Source organism: Lacerta agilis, chromosome 7 (genome assembly GCF_009819535.1).
Source record: "Lacerta agilis isolate rLacAgi1 chromosome 7, rLacAgi1.pri, whole genome shotgun sequence".
Classification (NCBI taxonomy): Eukaryota; Metazoa; Chordata; class Lepidosauria; order Squamata; family Lacertidae; genus Lacerta; species Lacerta agilis.
In genome coordinates, this window is record NC_046318.1 from 63931366 (window position 1) to 63949485 (window position 18120).

General features: G+C 40.1%; 1 protein-coding gene across 4 annotated transcripts in view; it reads right to left on the minus strand.

The window, feature by feature from the left end:
- Window positions 1–17228, minus strand: part of STK3 (serine/threonine kinase 3) — a 104921-nt gene extending 87693 nt beyond the window's left edge. For 3 of the 4 annotated variants that reach the window (XM_033155640.1, XM_033155641.1, XM_033155642.1), the window contains exons 1-6: window positions 17003–17223; window positions 10438–10518; window positions 9113–9241; window positions 5623–5737; window positions 2147–2311; window positions 1063–1230 (exon numbers count right to left, since the gene is read on the minus strand). In XM_033155640.1, coding sequence (XP_033011531.1) covers window positions 1063–1230; window positions 2147–2311; window positions 5623–5737; window positions 9113–9241; window positions 10438–10518; window positions 17003–17025 — 681 coding nt within the window. In that variant the 5' untranslated portion in view covers window positions 17026–17223. Of the gene's footprint in view, window positions 1–1062; window positions 1231–2146; window positions 2312–5622; window positions 5738–9112; window positions 9242–10437; window positions 10519–17002 lie in introns of all 4 variants that reach the window. The other variant, XM_033155638.1, reaches the window with a different exon arrangement.
- Window positions 17229–18120: the final 892 nt, after the last annotated feature.

The following is an 18120-nucleotide window of genomic DNA, read 5'->3' on the forward strand; positions in this document are numbered from 1 at the left end:
AGGATGATATCATTAAATTTTAAGAAGCCATTGTAGTCATCACTAATCATGTCTCCAAGAATAAGGGCACATATTTCTTTAAGATTCAAAAAATCATTTAAAAAAATATGTTTCCTTTTCACCCCAAACATAAGACCAAAATAGCTTCATTATATAAGAAAAATCAGCTGCTTCTGTAAGATAATTAATAGTTCAAGTTCCAAACTCAGTTCACCCACTACAAAACACACCATTACCCTTTAACAAGACGCATGAGTGATAGAATAGCCTTTTTCACAGCTGATCCCTTGACAAGCCGGAATGATCAAGGATATCACCAAAAAGCCAGAAATACAGATTGCCTATGCATTTTCAGTGCCATCAAAAGTAGCAGCTGCACTGCCTTTTCACATTCCATGCACACATAAATAATAACAACAGACAATAAATAAAAGTTTACAATTAATTATATCAAGCATAGTATGTCCATAGTTACAGCTTTGTTTGTTTCCTATTGGAATAAAAGAGGTGACATCACATAGATATAAGACCCATCACTTTTAAAAAAAAAAAAAAAAAGCAAAGCATGTAGCCACTAAACTATGAAATATGAAAACATTAAACTATTTAGTTCTTGTTCTAAACTCAGTATGTTTTTGGACTCTAGCTCCCCTTATAGCACCATCGAGCATGGTCAATGGCCAGGAATAATGGGAGTTCTAATCCAACAACATCTGGAGTGAAACAGATTCTTCCCCCCTGTGCAAAAGTAATTAACTCCTAAAATGCCAAAAAACAGAAGAATCATTAGATAAGCAATTACACGACATGAAGTAAATGATCATTTTTGGACTATATTAAATGTTGAGTAGCATAACTTATTTTAGTGCCTTCTACCACTGTAAGATTTACACTTTACTCATGGCCATTTAGTTTTAAATCTCAGATCAAAGTTGCAACTGGACATTCAGCTGTAGTTCCAATCACCTCAAGATGACCAACGTAACCACTTGTTCCACTTTTCCAATGAGCAACATTATACAGAGTGTAATTAATAACAAAGTCACTGTGTATGATTCTTACCCGCATTGGGTGTATATCAGCATACGGAGGCTTTCCTTCGGCCATTTCTATTGAGGTAATGCCAAGGGACCAGATGTCTGCCACACAATTATAACCAATCTCTTGTATTACCTCTGGAGCCATCCAAAATGGAGTACCTATGACGGTGTTGCGTTTTGCCATTGTATCCTGCGATGACATTATTAAGAAGCTTAACATCTCTCATTGTATTTTCATCTATCTCCCATTATAATATCACAGTTGAGTTAACACCAATGCCTCAAGAAAGCTCAGCAATGCGCTTTCTCCTAAAAGGTATATTTCCAAGAAAAACAGCCTTATTTTAGATAGGTACAAAAAAGTCTAATACTATGTTCTGGAGGTCATGTTTGTGCCTTCAATAATTAAACAAAATTTGAAGCCGCAAACACATGCATAGTGTTTTTTCACACATTACATATGTTTATGCATATATATACACCCTTAGTGTGTAACTGCAATATGTGCTTACAGAAAATGTGCATCTAAGCACAAAAAAATTACAGTCATATGCACCAGGGCATTGGGACTGGCCACAGCTCTCTACCATACATACGCAAATACATCTGTCACCATATAATGTGTGAAGCACCCTAAATATCTGATCCCACATTCAACTTCAACAGTTTATAATCCAATGTATTTTTCAGTACATGGTCTACTAGCAACTTGGATAGAGAAAGTATTGTCAGAAGTTAGGCGTCCATCACTAAAGGCAAACCACCAAACTATTTTGTTCACATTACTTTCCCAGCCAAGTGATACATGCTGAACTGGTTCTGTGAATGGTTCAACACATGCTCTGAGCATAACAAAAAGTCTGGGCTCAACCCCCTGTTCAAAAGCTCTGCAGGACACTGTTTGGACAAGATTCATAAGGCACACACAATAAAAGCTGACAAGTAAGCAAAGACTTCCAAATTAACTGCATCTTTCAAATAGGAAAAAGCTCCATCTCTCCCTACAACAGACTGTAGGAAGTGCAGTGGAAACTTCCTTATAGTGTGGGCTGTAAAGTCTTTTCTCATTTATAAAATATGACTCTACCCATACACTGTATACTTACAGTTAACTGTCCAGCCACTCCAAAGTCAGCTAATTTAGCATGCCCTTCGGTGTTTAAGAGAATGTTTCCAGCCTTTATATCTCTATGTATTTTTCTCATGAAATGCAAATATTCAAGTCCTTTAAGCGTAGATTTTAGAATGGTTGCAATTTCATCTTCTGTAAGCTATGGAGAAGCATAAATAACATTTTTTTCTTCTGTGTGTACACACACTGATTACACACTTACGTAAACAATTTGAAAGACTGAGAAACTATAACACAAAATTATGCAAACTGTCTTATAATTATTATTTATATGGCATGCATAAGGTTATGCAAAATGTTTTACAAATACAGAAAGCAAGACCCCCAATCAAGGTCCCACTCCTGCAATCCAATCCACATGGCTTGACCTCCTTGAACATGAATTAGATCCCACAAAAATCAACAAGCATCAAACAGGAGCAGAGGTCCCACAAAAAGAAGACTGTGGACAGAGGACATAAACAAACAGGACATGAAAAGTGAGTGTAACAGTTTGTAATGTACTCAAAGCCTGGCTTGTGTTTTATTTTGTTATAGATACAATTCTCCCTGTCTTACCAATTTATCAAAACAGAATTGACAATATGCCCTTTGGGTTGTGTATTTACTGACTGCAATAAAGTTTGAATTGCTGGTTTTGATCTTTAAGGTCTTTTACTGCTTAGGGCTGGGGTACCTGAAGGATCAGCTTTCTCTATATACCTGCCTAAACTTTAGGATCTACTTAAGAACCTTGAACACATTTGGCGCTAAGCAAATAATTTTTTATTCCCACCCACCCCAAAAATAGAAATGGAGGCAGTGAGAGATTTTACTTTCTTGGGCTCCATGATCATTGCAGATGGTGACAGCAGTCACGAAATTAAAAGACGCCTGCTTCTTGGGAGGAAAGCAATGAAAAACCTAGACAGCATCTTAAAAAGCAGAGACATCACCTTGCCAACAAAGGTCCGTATAGTTAAAGCTATGGTTTTCCCAGTAGTCATGTATGGAAGTGAGAACTAGACCATAAAGAAGACTGATCGCCGAAGAATTGATGCTTTTGAATTATGGTGCTGGAGGAGACTCTTGAGAGTCCCATGGACTGCAAGAAGATCAAACCTATCCATTCTGAAGGAAATCAGCCCTGACTGCTCACTGGAAGGACAGATCCTGAAGTTGAGGCTCCAGTACTTTGGCCACCTCATGAGAAGAGAAGACTCCCTAGAGAAGACGCTGGTGTTGGGAAAGATGGAGGGCACAAGGAGAAGGGGACAACACAGGATGAGATGGTTGGACAGTGTTCTCGAAGCAACTAGCATGAGTTTGGCCAAACTGCAGGAGGCAGTGAAATATAGGCATGCCTGGCATGCTCTGGTCCATAGGGTCGCGAAGAGTCGGACACAACTGAACACCTGAACAACAACAACAACCCCAAAAATTTTAACATTGCTGCTTTAAAATAAGTTTTATATGGCCCATGTTATTTATGAATTTCTAATGTGTTTTGTTGATTTATTGTACATAGCTTTAATATTTTTATCATTGCTGTAAGCTAGCCTGAGAATATGGTTACAGGGCAGCAAACAAATAGATAAAACAGTGCCCAAATACTACTCCAAATCCACGTGTGTCACTAAAATACAAGTAATGCCATTTTCATCAGTCTAGATTGTTGAACTACTCCATCTCTGATTACAGAATTCATGGTCTAACTATGACGGTCCACATTTTCAGGGAATCTTCCTTCAGCCTTAGGATGCTTCCACTAGATGTCAGACAGTGACAATCAAAGAAAATGCTATGCTGCTGGGATTCTGACTAGCACATGGCCTCCAAGACACAGGATTGAGTTCACAACCACACTGATTCTGGTGGCTGCACTTAGGAAACACTAGTCTGTGAGGACATATCCATGGACAGCTATATAGAATAAATATGACTGGAAATGTGAGAAGAGGCTCAGTCCTTCCTAGTCATATGTATGCTGCAAAGCCAGTCTGACTTCTAAGCTCCAATTCCTTGTGATGGATATAATACAGTATATGTGCTTCTAAATATGAAATCATAAACCAGCCAGTCCATCGTTTTCTCTCTTTCTTCCCACAACACTCAAGTATGTCTCAAGTGGACTCTCCATCCTTATAGGTTTTTAAACAGAGGTTGGGGGGGCATCTATCATGGATGCTTTAGTTGAGATTCCTGTATTGCATGGGGTTGGACTAGATGACCCTCAGGGTCCCTTCCAACTCTATGATTCTATGAAATTCTTGACTAAACTAAAATTGTTGGCACTGAGTTTACTAGGTATTTTCTAATGGTTTCGTTATTTCCTTCATGGATAATTAGCAGTAAGAAAGAAAGGAAGACAAACTGATTTTGTATTTTACCATATCAAATAATTTTAAAGAGAATAAAGAGAGGAGAAAAGGTAAAACTACCATTCTGAACCAAATACAGGTCTGGTTTATGTGTAACAATAAGCCATTTTTTTTAAATAAACCATGGTTTAATGGTAGATAGCAGGTAGATGACAGAGGAACCCAGGTCCATGGTTTGTTTTTCTCCAAACTATGATTGGAAGTCAAGACCAAGCACTGACATCCAAATGTAATGTGTGTGTTTTTCCACTGAAGTTCACATTTAAAAACAAAGCTCTAAGAGCCAAATAACTTATGAACTACAGTCAGAATCTGTTCATTTAAAGTTTATGATCTTTAAACTTTTAAACTATCAGCCTGGCAATAAATATAAATGTTAATGTTAATAATGAACTTCAGCTTATAAATACAACTGAATTTGCACCCTCATCCTAGCATCCAATTCTTGTAGCTCCTCACCAGCAAAGGGTTTCCTCTCTTGCTAGTCTGCCCCTTCCATGACCCTCCTGAGTCAGGATCACAACCACTGACTGAGCATCAGCTTCTCAGACTCACATTCCTACTTTATGCATCCCAGTTCATGTTCCTACCAGCCCACAAATATGGTATTTTACTTTCATGTCCTCTACAGCTTGAACACCACATAAAAGACAGAGAATATCTTCTTCCTTATAAACAGCCATGAAGACTGGTTGATGCAGGCCTGCTTCATATTCCAGCAACCCAAGAGACTCAGCCTTACTCTTCTGACATGTTGGTTTATACTAGTAATATGATTTGCCAAGGTTAAATCTGTGGTTCTCTGAAAAAACAGTGGATAAATCATATTTCCCTTTCATAAAATTCTTACATTTTTATTAGACATGGTCTGAAAAGATTATTAGACTCTGTCATGGCATGTTATTGTACTTTAAACAGCAGCAGGAGAATCACTATCACTAACAACTAATATAAAAGTAAACAGGGAAAGAATGGGGCCCTTTTGAACATCCTCCTCAAGTAAATAAATCTTTGTTGGGAACACTTTTTTTATTCATGCAAACAACTGCAAAGGTAATAATATTTTATTTTAAAAAAATTAAACACTTACCGTTTTATTACGTAATCTAATTATGTCTGAGACAGAACCAGCTCCACAGTACTCCATAACAATCCACAGGTCTGTGTTCTTAAAATAGCTGCCATAGTACTTGACAACGTAAGGGCTGAACACAAAAACATGGGTTATCAACATACAGATGTGAACCTTCAAGAATATTAAGAACCACTAGTGTCCAGAATAAATTTTGCTAGAATCAGAGCTTGGTATCATTTTTCCAAGCAGCTGCCTGAGTTTTATGATAGGATTTTATCAAAACTTCAGCAAGATAGAAAACAGAACTAAAGATGTTGTTGCACGTGCTAATAATTAAGAGTGCAGAATAGATAACCATCTGCCATTTTTGTATATGAATAAAAAAGTCACACACACAGGCCCAGTGGCCAAATTAGGCCTCCTAGGCCTCTCTATAAGCATTTCTCTAGGCCTCAGGATTTTCTCCAGAGGCCACATACCTCACCAGCCTCCTTCAGTATTTCTGCCTGGCCAGAATGAATCCTTGAATTCTGATAATGCTGCCTACTTGCCTGCCTGCCTAGATGACAGACAGAGAGGGTCATGTGACTGTTGAAACTAGCCTATGGTAGAAGCAGTGCTTTTTTCTTAAAAAATGTTTAGGGGTACTCTCATTTTGACTCAAGAAAATCACCATTTTATAGTTCAAATCAGGAAAAATAAATACAGTAAATGGACAAAAGTACAAAGATTCAATAAATGTTTAGGGGTATGTGTACACCTGCGTACACCCAGAAAAAAACAGTGGATAGAAGGTACAAATCATATTCATTGTTCTACCCACTTCTCCCCTCCCCCAAGCTCCATCCTCCAAGGCCCCTGGAAGGGAATGTGGCCCTCAAGCTGAAAAATGTTCCCCACCCATGTCACATACCAAACTAGAAGAGAAGACAAAGATTCCTAATTATCATCTCTAGTGATTGTCCCCAGTGCACTCAGATTAGAAGGTAATTTAATAAACTCAAAGGCCAAATGATATTAATCTGGGACATTCAAGTATAATAACCTTCTGACAGGTGATAAAAAAGACAAAGGATGGACTCCAATTTGTGTTCCGTACGCTAATGCTCCAAGGGAGGCATCCACTAACTGAAAAGTCACAAAAAGGGAGGCATTTTTTTCTGGTTTCCCCAGCAGATCCCAGAAAAATCTATTCTGGTTGGTCCCCCAACCCTTAATAACAAATTTTCAGGGACAATGGTGACTACAAGGGGAGGGGGAAATTAGCAAAAATCACCTCTCAAGCCTCTTCCATCAATGGCCACCTTCACTGGATCAAAAGCCCTTGAGCTCACAAAACACCAATGGTTAGATACAAGCCAATATGTTCCTGCCCCCAATCTAAAAATCTACACCTTACTGCTCATGCTTGCCAGCCAAATTATTGGTTAAAAGCATGAGCATGAATAATGGAAGCCATTTGCTTGGCACTACATATTCATTCCCAGGGGAACTTCATATGTAACCCCTCGTTTTTATTCATACTCCCAAGCAGCAAGCGATCCACTTACAGACACCTGCTTCTGCACTACAGTATATTAAATGTCACCTGATTAAGGTAACTGTATCTAAAAAGCACCATAAAATATGTATTTGAACATACAAGACAATATTACAATCTATTCATGGGGAAATTATCTCCATTAATTAGGAATTTAAATACATAGTGCCACCACGCTGCATTAGTCTCTTTGCTTAAGAGAGTTTAAGACCTCCCTTTTCTCCCTAGGTCAAGGAGCTCTCGTTGCCTCTAGATTTTAGTGCTTAACTTTTATCTCTCACCACTACTGAGTTAAGCACAACTACTACTACTGACATATCAGTGTCAACAGGACATCTCCATCCAAATCCGACCCGGAGATCTACCAAACTCTGAATAAATACATCATAAAATCCCATTTCATCCTTATCAGCGATATATGGCAGACTTTAAACCTTGCCCCTTACAATTGTGCTATTCCTAGGATACAATATTTTGGGACAATCTCCATAACAAATTCTGAAGACCTTACACTAAAGATTAACAAACTGCAATAAAAACAAATGATAAAAGCTTGCCGAAGTATATATGATATTTAAATATTTAGAGCTGAGCAACATTCTTGCAATCTTCTAATTCAGGTCAGTTAGTCTTACTTTAACTACTGTGTGTTTTGGGGCATTTGCAATTTGTCCATAAAGATCTTCACTGATATAAAAGCAAGCCTCTAAAGAAAGGGAGGTATTCTCCACACAAATATTTTACAAGGGAGTGATTCACAAATATTTTACTAAGGGCACACCCTTATCTACCTATCACTGCCAATCTTCTGCATGGATGGAAACCCCACTTAATCCCTCTTACTGCCTCATCTGAAGAACCAAGGCTCTCATCACCAGTGAATAACTGCAGTATAGTTTAAAGGACTTCCAGCATCTTGATGCTTAGGCTCCTCTGCCTTGCCCTTGCTAGCTAAATAGAATCCCCAAAGCAGCTAAAGAAAAATTCAAACACAGGAGCCTACACCAAGATATGACCTGCTCTCAATCCATGAGATAGGGCAGACTATAAACATTTATTTGAAGGATATCCTCTCTGCTCAGACTACTCAAACAGACATATTTCCAGCTTCTTAGCCCAAGGAAATCTATTCAATGCCATCTCAAAAACAGACACACCCAAGCACCACTACTAAGGAAGACCACAAATGAGGCATAGTGGACCCCACTATATCATTGATGAATGGAAAGGGAGATTGGGATTTTTTGTTGACCACCCTACATGCAAGTTTCCTAGACAGCATTTATGTATTCCTACATCAACATATTTGCTGTGCTAAACAGCATTCTTCAAAGAAACCTTTCTTTAAATAAAAACAAATTGGTCCACTACTCGTTTCATTCCAATATTTACCTTGCATCTAACCTGAACTGCAACTACCTGATGTCAATTCTGAGATGAACTGTGGAATTCATTGCTTTTGTATATTAGACAGGGGTCCTCTGTGTTCAGCCTTAGAAGTCAGCTTAAAACATTTTTGTTTACACAATATTACCCTACCATGCAACCTTGTTCTATGTTCTTTTGATCTTTGCACTTTTGTGTGTATAGCCTTTGAGAATATTTTCCTTCATTCAGCAATATAGTAATTTATGCATACATAAATAATGAACATGAAACATGATCCAGCTTTGTCAGGGCACCAGAGTCAGTACCAAGGCATATAAATACTTCAAAGAAAGAAGAAAGGATGCATCAGTCCTCTTCCACTCACCCAACTGCATTAGCCAGTAGGTAGAAAAGGCATGTAGCAAGATTAAAAACCCAATAAAACATCCACATTTCTCATAACTGAACTGTTAAGACATTAAAGGAGACTTTGAACTTCAGCTTGAAATTCTCAATAGATTCAAACTTACACTATCAAATATTTTAGGCATTAAAAAAAAGACAGAAGAGCTCTCACAATAAGTATGTACTTCATACCTGTCACATTGTTGCATTATAGAAATTTCCTTAATAATTTCCTGCAGATCTGATTCAACAGGGACTTGCTTAATTGCCACTACTTGCCCAGATTCTTTATGAATAGCTTTAAATACACTCCCATAAGACCTAGAAAAGAAAATAGTTTCCAACTAATTTAAGCTCTGAATAACAAAATTGCAGTTCATTCAAACCAACCTATAAATAGTTAATGCAAAAGCCACGTTTGTTCATTGTAGAGGCTTCATTTTCACATGCCTCTAAAACAGGATGCCCTAGCTTTAAATGTTTGTTTGTTTGTTTGTTTGTTTGTTTTCTTTACTGCCTTTTATCTGAGAATCACAGGGTGGCTTACAATATAAAAACACAAAAATGCACAGCATAGTAACAAACAAAAGAAATAACACCCACCACCACCACCACCACCCCACACACACACAGTTTAAGAGGCCATAGATTGTTTAATTAGCCAGAGGCCTGGGAGAAGAGGCATGTGTTCGCCTGGCACCTTAAGTGCCAGGTGAGCCTCCCTAGGCAGAGGATTCCACAAATGGGGAGCAACCACAGACATATGCAAGAGAAATAATGAATAGAAAGATCTCAATAGGAAGTACGTCATTTTCTTAGATGGAACTGACACCCACATAGCAAATTGCTGCCAGTGAAACAGGCCTCAGTCAATGCTTTTTCAGTAGAGCAGGCATAGGCAAACTTGGCCCTCCAGATGTTTTGGGACTACAACTCCCATCATCCCTACCTAACAGGACCAGTAGTCAGGAAAGATGGGAACTGTAGTCTCAAAACTTCTGGAGGGCAGAGTTTGCCTATGCCTGCAATAGAGTGTGAGCATTAACATATTCCCTTGCTCTGTGATAAATGCTAGTTAACCTGGAATAGGTCTTGTTGATGTTTCAAAGAGAAAGGAGGATAGGGAGGTCACATAGTGACAGCTTCAGCTATGACAGCAACAGAAGCATGCAAAGGAAAAGGGTTGTGGGGATGGAGAAAGAAGAAATGCAATCTGGAACATAAGCATGGCTAACAGGAGAAAGGATAATTAGCCCCTTCTCCACTCAAAATCACCAAATCGTTTTTTCATTTCATTTCTTATTTTTAAATGCCTATCAGAGCATTGTTACACTCACATGGGTAATATGGAGCTTTCCCACAGCTCCAAATATTTCTTGGCTCTGGGCACTAGTCCAAATAAAGAAGCTTTGCCAGCTATAGGTCAGTTGTACTATTCTTGTCTGTGTTTGTGCGATATTTTGTATAGAGTCTTCCCAACCATCCCACCTCTCTGCAGCACATAAAGTAATACATACCCTTCACCAAGCTTCTCCAATACATCAAATACTTCTTCAGGCTGTTTAGTCAAGCTGTCTTCGCTTAGCTTTTTCAGTTTGCTATCAAAAATAATTTAAATGAACAAAAATTAGTGATTTGCTATTTCTTATTGTAGATTCATTGGGTCGTATTCAACAAAGCACTGTGCAAATGTGCAAGGATTTTTCCTTGTGCAACAGAACATTTTCTCCTTCTCCTCCCCTGCCCACCCCCTAGATCCATGGTTCCCAACGTGGGGCACACAGGAATGTGTGGGTGGGTTGGGGGAGTGTATAGGCTAGTGAGATGCTGGAACTTGCTTGCAATGCTGCTTAATGATTAGATTCCTACTGTTTAATTCTAAGTTCTTATCAGCACACCAATGCATGCCAGCCTCATGAGACTTTTATGTATGACATGTGCTCCTGCTGATGACTAGACAACAGTTAATAACCACGATATCCCCTACAGAAAGGCATTATACTGAGCCTGCCTAACCTCATACCCTGAAGTTCTAGAACCTCCTCTGCTCTTCAATTCTTACAAAAGATTCATGCTCTGGACAAGCGGGACAGAACAGTTCAATCTCAATATTTTCTCCAGCCCTGTTCTGTGAGTATCTTAATGTTATACTTCCAGTCCCAGAAAAGTTGAGAGCCTACTTTGTAAAATGATTAAACTGAACACTTGAAGCAGCTGCCAGATGTGTCTTAGTTGCCACCAGAAATTCTAATTTAAATGTTTGGAGTGGGGAGACACTCCCAATCTATGATGGGGGTTAGGGTTTGGCAGGGGGCTGGACTGGATGGCCCTTGTGGTCTCTTCCAACTCTATGATTCTATGAGGAAATTGTAGTCTGCTTTCGTGCTTCATAATGGGGGGGGTGACAACAATAAAACTAGTACAATAATAGTAACAGAGCTACAGATTTGCACCACAATTTTGTTTACCGATGACCAGACACTAGCTAGCTCTCAACTTGTATATCCTATTAATCTTTTATGTTGGTTTTAAAATGAGAACTAGGGTTTTCAAGTGTTAAGGAGTTGAATGAGGGCCAAACATGGAAAGAGGAACTGTACAGTAGAAGTAACCCAGAGGGGGCCTTGGTTTGAGGAGGCAGCAGTGGGGGAAGAAACATCGGTCCAAGGAAAAAGCAAAGGCAGAAGAACAGTCATTCCACTGTTATCATTTCCCTTTCATGTACATGTACCACTAAGTCACCAGCACAGATATTTGCCTTCTGTATTGCAAGTTCCCTAATGAAATCAGGAAGCTAAGCTGATGAAAAACAAAGCTAATTGAAGAAATCAACCAATGAAAATTTTGCCTGAAATCCTCTTGCAAGTTGTATAAGATGTATGAACATTCAGAAAAAGTACAAAGAGCTGAGATGCTTCTTCTATAATACTACCCAGTCCTGCCCACATAACAATGCAATCTTATCACAACATGGTGCTTTGATTTTAAAAAAGGAAAAGGATGGCAGATTATTGCCAGTGTGTTACCATTCCAAGCTGGCTACTGGCCAACCAAGCTTCAATTGTCCCTTGATGCTCAAGGATTTCTACCCCAATATATAGCAATGTTTGTTTTCCCAGGCTGCAAGAGTCCATGGAAAAGCACCAGAACATTTTATCCAACTACTCACAGTTTTTGCATCCAAACCTTTAAATTTAACATTTACTTTGCCGTTTTATTTAAGGAACACTATTTCCATTCATTCACATTTGTGATATGAAGTAATGGACAAAAAAATTAAAATAATTCATGAGAGCCTGTCTGGTCTAGAGGACATAAGATCAGGGCCACTTCACAATTAAGTTGGTGATAAATGGAGCTCTTTACCAAAGCACAGGCTTTGCATGCATCAAGTCAATCCCTGCCATTTCCAGAAGGTGATGGAAGGGAAATCTCTCCCAGACTCTGAAGAGTCACTACCATGCATAGCACAAGGGCTATGCAGAAAAATTAACTGGACCTCATATAAGACAGCTTCCTAAAAACCATGGTTGTCCTCAGTTTTATACTTATTTGGGGGCTGCAAAAACCAATCACAGCTCTTTAATCAGTATGCCATATAAAACACTTCACAACAAATCTTTGCTATATTCACATATTAATATTCTATAAGCTTATGTAGAGGATTTTACATGTAAAAAAGTAACATGATCGGGGCCCAAATGCCACATCTCGGTGCTTTTGTAATTGTTACTGAACTGAATTTCTGCATTGTTTAATACATTTTATTGGGTTTTGTTGAATTATATATATCGTAAATAGCTTTGGGACTTTAAAAAATAAAATTATATACATGTCTGGAAAATCAACCTAACACTCACTATATTGACTTGAAGAAATTCCTATATTACAGATTCAATTCCCCATCTCTTCAAAGAGAAGAAAACATACTTGTCTCTTACTGCAAAAGCACCACACATAAGGGACTATACAGAACTGTACCTATTTAACAACCTACATTATTTTACCAGTAGCAGAAGTGGTGGTTCTGAAACCTTGCACCTCTTGGGAAGCAGCAGATTCAAATTCAGACAAAAAAAAAATCCACCTGAGTTACAGTGGTACCTTGGTTCCCAAATGGCTTGGTTGACAAACAAATCGGCACCCGAACGCCGCAACCCCAGAAGTAAGTGTTCCGGTTTGCGAACGTTTTTCAGAAGCCAAACATCCGTTTTGACTATCGGCATTGTTTCCGGAGCCAATCAGCCAATGAGAAGCCATGCCTTGGTTTTTGAATGTTTTGGAAGTCGAAAAATACTTCCAGAATGAATTGAGTTCAAGAACCAAAGTAAAAAGGTAAAGGTAAAGGACCCTTGACAGTAAAGTCCAGTCGCAAACAACTCTGGGATTGCAGCGCTCATCTTGCTTTACTGGCCAAGGGCGCAGACGTTTGTCCACAGAACACCGTTTACCTTCCCGTCAGAGCAGTACCTATTTATCTACTTCCACTTTGACGTGCTTTTGAACTGCTAGGTAGGCAGGAGCTGGGACCGAACAACGGGAGCTCACCCAGTCATGGGGATTCGAACCGCCGACCTTCCGATCAACAAACCCTAGGCTCAGTGGTTTAGACCACAGCGCCACCCGCGTCTAATATATTTGATGCAGTTCATACAGAACTGGGTCCAATGTAGCATTGATTTCTCCATTTTTCTGTCAGGTTTACAGAATGACTTGCCAGATGACTAGTGCCCAAGGAACCATGCTTGACCTCTTCTTACAACCCAACTTCATTCTTCTTACTTGCTTGGGGGAATCATTCTGTATATTTGATCCTTTGAATCTTCTTTAGCCAAACTGTGTTTTATACAGCACATGAAAGTATGCAAACCAGGAGAAGTTGTTAGTCTAAAATAAACTGTATTTAGTTTCTAAATGAAGCTGGGGAATTTCCATTAATTGCTGTGTTGTCTCTATGCTCACTACAAGGATCTGTTGCAGACATTTGTTGGTCCATGTTCATTTTAAATTAAAAGTGGCATCTGACCCAAGAAATGGAGTTAAGAAAACTAGTCTACAGCAGAACAAATTGCTTATGAATACTTGAATATTTATAACCACATGTAAAAACAAACAGCTTCCTTAATTTAAAAACATAGGAAGAGAAGAGAATATATATGTAAATCATAGGCAGTTCTCATGTTTACAAAAGCCAGGAATGAATATTTTCCTCCTAAATGTAAAAAAAAAAAAAAACTTGAATCGAAGTTTATATAAGCTTATGGGTAAAAAAGGCATGAACTACAAAAAACCTCTTGATGATTAATAATTTAAGCATTGCAATTGTAAAATAACACAACACATTGAAAAATACAGACAATTCAAAGAGGTGTAATCTCAAAAAAGCATATTATGTTTTGCCATTGTTAGAAATACTCAAATTCTACCCCAAATAAAATGAAAATACTTTATACTGCATATAATTCTAACCACATCTACCATTCCTGTGTAAGCCAGTAACAAATCTTGGTTACAGTGCACCGTTTCTTTACAGAGAGACAAACCACAAGCCCAGGTTCAGACATAATGCTAAGCCTAGCCATGGCTTAGCGCAGGAGTGGAAGAGAATCAGCTCTGATTTCTCCCCATGCACCAGCATGTTGCTCATTTACTTTTAAACCATAGCAAGCTTAACTGCCAAGAGGCTAGTATTATTCCAGGAAAGGGCTTTTCTTCTTCCATGACTAGCATAGAAACCAAGTATGAAAAGGGAAGGGGAAACAAAGTGTTCCGTCTCTGTCTGTCTGCTCCTTCACCTGCATAAAATTTCTAGTCACCAATGGCTACCAAGCAAGTTGTTGCTAAAAAAAAGGCTGCCTTCTCACAATAACAGCATCAATGCTGGCAGCCCTAACATACCTTACTATCAAAAAAATAAATAAATGCACACTTCTTCAGATATCTGGGTATCTGAAGAAGTGTGTATGCACACGAAAGCTCATACCAAGAACAAACTTAGTTTGTCTCTAATGTGCTACTGGAAGGATTTTTTTATTTTTTATTTTTTTATTTTTAAATTTATTTTTTTATTTTGTTTTGACTATGGCAGACCAACATGGCTACCTACCTGTAACTATACCTTACTATGATTGCAAAGTGGGTTTGCTATCCATGTGTGGATCACAGCACCAGCCATCACTGAACCTTTTTCCGCTGCAAGTTACTTTAAGCTTGCAGCTGTTACTTTAATGTTGGGGAACGAACATAGCTCAATAGTAGAGCACATACTTTGCATGCAGAAGGTTCTAGCACCAATCCCTGGCATTAAAGAGATAAGGAAGCAGGTGATGGGAAATACTATCTGTGGAGAGCAACCAGCCATCCAAGTAGCCAATATTGGACTAAAAAAACAGCTAGGAAATTGCTTGAACATAGTTTAAAATCAGCATCTCCCCAACCCAAAAATACGACAAATGTTTATTATCAATTACAGGAAAAAAATATATAATCTGTTTTTAGTCCTGATCAACTTGAAGATTCAATACATCCTCAGAAAGTGCACATAACAGGGCATTCAAAACACCTACAGTCTGTTTCCTATGTACCCGGTAGATGCTGGAAAGGGAAGCTTGAGATCATTATCTACCCAACCCAACAGATTAGCACAGATAGAATGAGGTAATATATACAGTAATATACCAATAAACATAGTTTTTAGGGTATGTATGTTTTTACCTCCTATAATCTTTCAAATATAAAATAAGTTGTGTGTATTACAAGATTCCCAAAACCATTTTTTTAATAGATGCTGTCCCTTCAGGGATTTCATTTCTCACAATTTAGCACTCTCTCCTAAATCCATAACTTGAGTAAATGAAATCCAATAGCCTAAACTGAAGCATGTTCTTGACAATGAGCCAGAACCTACTGTCATTGTCTGTTTCATACATACACTTCCAGAAAGATTTGTAATAATGCAGACAGGCCGTAATTCCCCAAACTTCTATTCCCACACCCCTTCACTAAGATACGGGTCAGATGTTTCAGCAGGCCTCTTCCAAGGGGACCAAAGGAAGGACATTCAGGAAAATGCAACATTCTCTCTGCCCCATGGGAGGAACCGGCAGGGAGGTCTAAAGTGGGTGGCGTACATGCAAGTATGAGAGAGAAATTAATTTCTGCCCCACTCCTACACGAACTACAAATGGGACCATGTGTGGTCTTTATCCCTCTGTAGGGACTATGAAGACTATATACATAGAGGGGGCATGTCATCAGACCATAGCTGTCAACTTTTCCCTTTTCTTGCGAGGAATCCTATTCGGAATAAGGGAATTTCCCTTAAAAAAGGGGGAGAAGTTGACAGCTATGCATCAGACTGACCCAATGCATTGGGTCAGTCTGATGCATTGGGTCTTAATGTCCTCTAACCAAACTGTCAAACCCACAAGCAGCATAGTAAAAGAATGTCAAAGGGGGGGGGGGATGCCACAATTCCTGCTATGAAGGCAAGCAGTAGGCCTACACATCCCACCTTACTAGTGCCTACCTGGAAACATTAACCCAAACCTGCGCCACTCTGAGGCACAGAGATATGGGGAAGGCATGATCCAGACCATGATGCCTCTTACTGGGCAAGTGTGTGTGTTTGTGTGTGTGTGTGTGTTTAACAGACATGATGGGGCATCCACTGCTTTCCCACATGGGGCATTGGCTTGGGGGAGGGGGAAATGTACACGTGTATATATACGCATTCACACAGCAAAACTGTGGCAATTATGGGGCGTCAATCGACGCTTAGCAAATGCTATAATAGATGTCTTTAAGAAATGGGAGGGCGAAGTGTACATTTGAAACACACACACACACACACACACACTCAGGTTCCCTCCTCAGAAGGAGGCCTGGCAGCAGGGGGGTGCGGGGAGGGAGTGGTGGCCAGACGGGACGGATCCACCGGGAAGCCTCCCCGGGAACCAGGAGCCCGGAAGCTGCGCGGTGCGGCCTAGCCTGGCCTCCTCCTCCTCCCTTGCGCCCAAAATAAACCTCGCCCCCGCCCGCTCCCGCGGCCTCTCGGGAATCGGGGAGGCCCTCGGCCGTTACCTTTTGGGCGCTGCCTGCTCCATGGCTGCGGCCGGCGACTCCTGGGATTATTTCCCCCCTTCCCCACAGCCCACCAAAGGCGAGGTGCCGTTTATATACCCCTCTGACAGGACCTAACAGAAACTCTCCGCACAACTTTCCTTCCGCAGCTGGCCCTTTAAAAGCGACCCTCCCCTCGCGTGGCGTCCGCTGCCTGACTTCAGCGCTACGTACAGGACAGGGCCTTTGCTGCTTGGGACAGAACGCCGCCCACCCAGCCTCTCTATTGGCTGAGGCATAGGAGATGCAAAGCGGGCATTGGCCTCCCCGAAAATCAATCGGAAAACCCAGAAGACGGAAGAGAAAGTTACACTTTACGTCGGCTGGAAGCAAAACGGGAGCGTTTGCTATAGTGGCAAGCAAGGGGAGTGGGCGGGGGGGGGGGTGGCGAGCAGAGTGCGTCATGACGGAGCACGCAAGAGGGGAAGGTCCCCTTTACGTCACTAGGATACCTGCGTGAACCGGTGCATGTTGGGTTATGTAGTATTCTGGGCCACATGGTGATATGTTGTTGTTTAGTCGTTTAGTCGTGTGACCCCATGGACCAGAGCACGCCAAGCACTCCTGTCTTCCACTGCCTCCCTCCATCTCGTCCTCAGTCATCCCCTTCTCCTTGTGCCCTCAATCTTTCCCAACATCAGGGTCTTTTTCAGAGAGTCTTCTCTTCTCATGAGGTGGCCAAAGTATTGGAGCCTCAGCTTCAGGATCTGTCCTTCCAGTGAGCGCTCAGGGCTGATTTCCTTCAGGATGGATAGGTTTGACCTTGCTTTTCCAAGAGGAATAATAGAAGCAAGAGTGGCTTCGTCCCCACCTCATTCCTCACCCCACTGCACCCATATAGCAAAATTATATTCAGCTTGATCTTCAGGAGATGAGATGGGAGGATGAGCAAAGAAAACTGGTCAAAAAGTTACTGCCACATCCTCTTGCAGGGTTGCAGGGCTATTTGACAAAAGCATTCTTCCTATCTTCATGGATATTGCAATGACTCCAAGTATCACATTGGAAAACTTAATTATTTGGGGGAAGGGGTTAAATACCTCCAGGGGATTGGAGTGTGTATGGAAACCTCTGTTACA